The following is a 5,963-nucleotide window of genomic DNA, read 5'->3' on the forward strand; positions in this document are numbered from 1 at the left end:
CATTATGAATTAGTTTATTATTTACATGTATGTCATTGAATATTATAAATATATATGAATAAATGACAAGGATTGTAAATGCTTGTTATAAATGTATGAATATTACCTGTATTATCTTTTTTTTTAGTTGGAAAGGAAACTGAATTTGAATTTGAATTTTGATTTAAATAATGCCACATGCATATTAACAACGCTATTCACTATGTGAATCGCACAGTACTTTTTAAACATTTTAAACAAGTGTTCAAAATCTGAAACAACACTAAATATTAAATTCAAATATTTAATTATCAATGATTTAAGCATAAGTGGTTAAGATTGTAAACACTTGTTTAAACTGCTTAAACAACTACTGTGCGATTCACATAGTAAACAGCGTTGTTTAAATTATTTGTAACAGTGTGTTGAGACATTGTAGTAGGTGCATGGTTGAGATTATCTGGATTACAGTGATACCTTGATGAAATATAACATATTGTGACAAGCAAAGGCGAGCATGTCTGGGGAGAGGGAGACCAAGTAACACCAATAACCTTTCAATGTCATATCAAATGTATTGAACACAACTCTTTCCTTCAGGTTCAGACCATCAAGATCATAGAGTCTGATCACCACCTTCCTATTCTGCCAATCAACACTCGCTACATACACCCTGTCCTGCTCATCAACGGCAGCATACAGGTAGACATCATCTGGAGCTTGTAGAGACTCACCAGCATTCCCATCCCTGTCATAGACCGTCACCACGCTTGGATCGTCCCAACATGAACTCGTGACGACCAAACCCGTCCTGGTAATAGATGCCTGCCACGTCTTGTGCTTTGTTTGAACAATGTGTTTAAGAGTGGATCCTGTCGGGTCAGAGATATAGACTTGTCTTGTATTGTTAGTAATGATGATTTCATCTGATTGACTTCTGTTTACATTAAGACCATTAGTATTGTCTCTCATCTGGATTGTTGCCTTCTTGGAACCAAGGGGGGAATACATGTACGCTTCATTAGTGTCGTAAATCGATACGCATAAAGATCCGTCTTGTTGATAGACAAGACCATTATATTTCCCGTCATTGGGTATGTTACTATACTGCTGCCTACCACCATTTGAATCAATGATATCAATACCTTGTGCAGTCCACCCATATGCGATACCCACACTGTCGTGTGAGTACCGTGTCATTCCGAACATATATGACCGTAGATTAACACACTGAATGACTTCCATCTTGGGATCTGATCCTGAGATGCTCCCGAGGTCAAGACGAGTATCATCTGCTGGCTTGAACCTCTTCCCCTTTGCTTTCTTCGTAATTGCTGACGCAGAAGTGTGATCGGTAGCCTCCTTCAGCATGGCATCTAGTTCCTCACAGAGCAAGATATGAGCAGATAGAGTGTCTGTCTCAAGATGACTCAGTCTGTCATTATCTACCAAAGTAATTGAACTACAAATACTCTTGATCCTCTGACGATCTTTTGACTTCAAGACATTGAGGTCGTCATCAAAACTATGCTTTAAGGCATTTATTTGGTCGGTGAGATTTCGAAGATTTTCTTCCAGCTCCTTGGCCTTGATGGTGTAAGCCTGCCTGACATCATCTAGTAGTGTCTGCACTGCAGTGTGTACCTCATGACGTTGTATTTCTATGTTTTGAATGTTCTTTTCCAGCTCTGTTTTCTTGTCAGCACATCGTTGGGCAAGGTCTTCCACCTAAGGAATGAAAGTTTGAATAGTACAAACAACGGTTTAGATCTGCAAATATTCCTTAAATGTGAAAATAACAAACTATTTAAAAAGATAACTACTGCATAATGACACGCGATAATCAGTAAAAGAAACCCCATATTTACACAATTTCATGTCATTGTTACAATAACTTTAAAGAAAATCGTGGCTGACATTCAACAAAAATAATGTGAAGAAATGCATTATATGCAACAGTATTAACAATATTGATGATGGTACGTTACATAAGCTAATTATCAGATACAATACATTTTTGATTGATTGATAACGAATTTATTTCATTTCAAAATTTCAACAAAATTACAAAGTAGAGCGAATTGTAATATAACGTAATGAAATGAAATGGAAACCTTCTGAAAAGCACAGCTCGTTAAAGGTTTTTTTTTTTTACATATTGATACAAGATACAAAGTTCAAAGTCTATCTAATACACAGATCATCATATCTTTCTTGTAAAAATTACATATAAATCCTTGTAAATTGTTAGTTTTTTATCATATTCTCCCATAGCAAGTAAAAGATAAACAAGGCTGAATAATATTACAAGAAAGTGAAAAGGACACACGAAAGAAAGCATTACAAGAACAGGAAATACAGGTAATAGAACGGTACAAGAACAAGGCACGGTAAAAATTATAAAAGAACAAGACATAACAAAAACTATACAAGAACTGACAAAATATAACCAAAACAATAAAACAAAGGACAAAAAAAGAGTAAAAGAAAACAAACAAAAAAAGCTGCACGGGTAGATAGAATAAAGAGACAGAGACGGGAAATGAAGTGAAATAAAGAGAGGAAGAAGGGAGAGAGTGGGGAAAGGAAAATAAGAAAGAATAGGAAATCCTCAAAATATCCTACTGATACTAAATTTTAGGGGTGTTATGATTATTAAAGGGATTTTGTTTTATGCTATATGAATTGTAGGCTTATTTCGTAAAGCTTGTGAAAGTGAGTTCCATGGTTTCATGCCAGAAGATATGACAAGTTTGTTTGGAAATAATGTCATTGTTCAAGATAAATGGAAAATTCCAGCAGATCTATCGTAGAGTAGTGATGAATATTTACATTTCTTGTAACATTTTAGTAAATTTTTAATATATTTATCAATATTATAGTATCCAAATGTTGTGATTTGTTCAATCTTTTAATTTCGTCATTTTTATATTCATCATCATCACTTATTGTTTTTATTACCCTTATATTTCAAATCAACATTTCTATCTTTAATACCACTAGGTATATGGTATACAATTTGTTTTTGTTTGATGGAAGTGAAATAAATAAATTTGAATTGAATTGAATTGAATTTGAATAGGTATACTAAAGGTCACGTCCACCCCAGAAAAATTATGATTGAATAAATAAATCAAACTAGCATCTGAAAATTTCATCAAAATTGGATGTAATATGAATTGAATTGAATTTATTGGAACTTCACTGGCAATTGCCAATATTTTGTTCGAAACAAGAAGTAGGAAATGATACAATACAAATATACAATGCAAGGAATATAAGCAAATAAACAAAAACAAAATAGTATTTTGTAAAAAGAAAAAAGAAAAAAAAAATTATATATACAGATATACACAATAAACATAGGAATCATTTGGATAGATAATTGACAATGGATATAGAGACTGATATCCAAGAAAAGATAAAGAAACATAAAGAAAGTGAGAGAGGAGAGGGAAATAAAGATGAAAGAAGTTCGAAAATGGAGAGAGCGGGAAAGAGAGGAAGAATGAGAAGAATGGCATTACATGTAAACTCATTGTGTAAAAATATTGCGAATATATTACTTTAAAGTGTTTGCCGGTTGATATTTTTGTACTCAGAAATCCCCCCTAATAGCAATTATGTTTTGGATAAAAGAACAAAACAATTTAATCAAGGCTTCCGTATAATTAAAACAAATATGAGAAAGCTGTGACATTTTAAAATTTCGCTTATTTTTCACAAAACAGTGATATGCACAACTCAGTGACATGCTAATAAGACAGTCGATGATGTCCCTCACTCACTATTTATTTCGGTTTTTTTATTGTTTTAATTATACAATATTTCATAGTTTACAGATTTGACAATAAGGACCAACTTGACTGAACTATATAGTATTAAAACAATACTTATTCTACATTCAAATCAACTTTATGTTGGGGTGGACTTGTCCTTTGTATTGTTAATGTTTTCTACATACATGATCATTCCTATTCTTCTCAGTCATTTTCAGCTCTCTTCATTATCATCATCATCATCAATATTCAATTTCATTGTTCTTCTATACAGATGAGGTTTCATGGGAGCCAAACTTCGGGTGCCGCCTTGTTCCCCCTCCCCTCCCCCCTCCTCCTCCTCCCCCTCCCATCCCCCTACCCCTCACCGATCGAGGCGTGTTTTTTTTTCTCATCATTTTGTTTATCATTGGTATTAATAGTATTTTCAGTGTCAACATTCAATTCAGATTTCTTTTCCACACTATGATCTATTAAATAAATAAAATTACCTTCCATCGCAACTCTTGTTCAAAGTCAACCTGGTTCTTGATTTCATGAGCTTTATGACCAACAAGTACACACTTGTGACAGACTTGGACCTTACAATCCTCACAATACATATCCTTGTTCTCAAGTTTGTGGATGGAACACTTCTCGAATAAATGACCAATGCTGACCTTCCCTTCGATGACATCATCCATGGAGAAAATCTCATGATCTTCAAAGACTGACAGATATTGATGACATTGCAAACATTTATCACATATGTAGTTATTACATGTTCTGCAGAATGAGACAGCATCTCCTTGAAGCTTGCAACCAGAACATTTTTGTCGCATCTCGAGGACAGCGTTCATCCCACCACACTTGACGTGGTAATCGTCTACGCATCCGTTGATGGAGACATTGAGGCGGAGATCATCGACACGGTTGGCAGACAACTTGGTGATCTCCCTGCATAGAGGACAGACCATGTGATCAAGATCCTGGTGGGTTAGATCGTATTTCTTGAGGCATCGCCTACAAAATGTGTGTCCACATGAAGTCAGGATTGTCGCCTCGACAAATATATCAAGGCATAATGGACATATCAGGTTCGGTGAAGAGCTTGAAGCTTTCTCTGATCCACACTTCTCAGCCATCGCTAAATAAAGATATCTAATTAAATTCCAACCACAACAACTATGACATTATAACGAAGTCAACTGTGCATTGCTATACAAATTACTCGTAGAGGTACTAAGCACACTATTTTGAATTGAAGCATGGAGCTATAACGTCTATTAATAGAACTGGGTATTCCCACCTACCTTTACAGCGTTATGTATGTATAATTCCATCGAAAGAGGGAGATTATTTTTTTCATTCGGCTTATATACATTTAATGATCCAAAGCCTCGTACCGGGGCCTCGTATGACTTTTTGATTACAAACAATGGTAAAAGCACACTATTGTGCAGTAGAAACTTCCTATAAATAGAACTGGGTATAATAATTATATTAATAGCCTGTGTGGTGCTGGCTCCATGTGACTACCTGATAACTATGTCATCAGAATTGTTCTTCCACTCCGGGCTTCCACTACAAACTCTTGTCAGTTTTCTTCATTACAAAGGTTGATTAGCCAGAATGTAGATATTCCTATTTTCAATTGGTTATCTAAATATTCGAGATGTATCGATCCATGCTGGCCTTGGCATTGTTTGACTGAAGCAACACAGCCAAAAAGCTGTTTAAAACCTATACCACGCTGTTCGCTACATTAAGTTAAAAGTAGTCAATGTTTAAACGTTTAAAGTCTTAAATAACATTAATAAATCAAGCATGTTTCTTTATCATACAATGAGTAATTAATAAGCAATATTGCAAAAAAAATCTTCATATGATTCTCTATTGCCTTACACCTCGAACTGGTATCAACTGTTTGTACTAATAATTTTGGGACGAAAGTGAAAAAACGATCGTTCTGATTAGAAATTGATATCGTACAATATATATATAGACTAGCGCTAGTGCAAAACTCAATAGCAGTGCATTATTTTGCATTAGTTTAGTTCTTGAATTCAAACCCTTTTGAACAGATGTTCTGTTTGTCCTTACATCTCAATGCACCAAATATCTGAATGCAGATGCTAAACAAGCCGAAGGGTGGCGGTGGAGGGTGTTGAATGTTGGTGTGTATGTATATATTTTGGTCTTGGGGCAAAGATGTGCAATACACAT

At 34.8% G+C, this 5,963-nt stretch overlaps 1 protein-coding gene across 1 annotated transcript; it reads right to left on the minus strand.

Annotated features, from left to right (window-relative positions):
• Positions 1-411: 411 nt before the first annotated feature.
• On the minus strand, positions 412-4,915 carry LOC129275625 (E3 ubiquitin-protein ligase TRIM71-like). The gene is made up of 2 exons (XM_064109570.1): positions 4,250-4,915; positions 412-1,707 (listed from the first exon to the last, which is right to left on the minus strand). The coding sequence occupies exons 1-2, from the start codon at positions 4,880-4,882 to the stop codon at positions 445-447; spliced, it is 1,896 nt and encodes a 631-aa protein (XP_063965640.1). The 5' UTR covers positions 4,883-4,915; the 3' UTR covers positions 412-444.
• Between the last annotated feature and the right edge of the window lie 1,048 nt (positions 4,916-5,963).

This window comes from Lytechinus pictus, chromosome 14 (assembly GCF_037042905.1).
Source record: "Lytechinus pictus isolate F3 Inbred chromosome 14, Lp3.0, whole genome shotgun sequence".
Taxonomy (NCBI): Eukaryota; Metazoa; Echinodermata; class Echinoidea; order Temnopleuroida; family Toxopneustidae; genus Lytechinus; species Lytechinus pictus.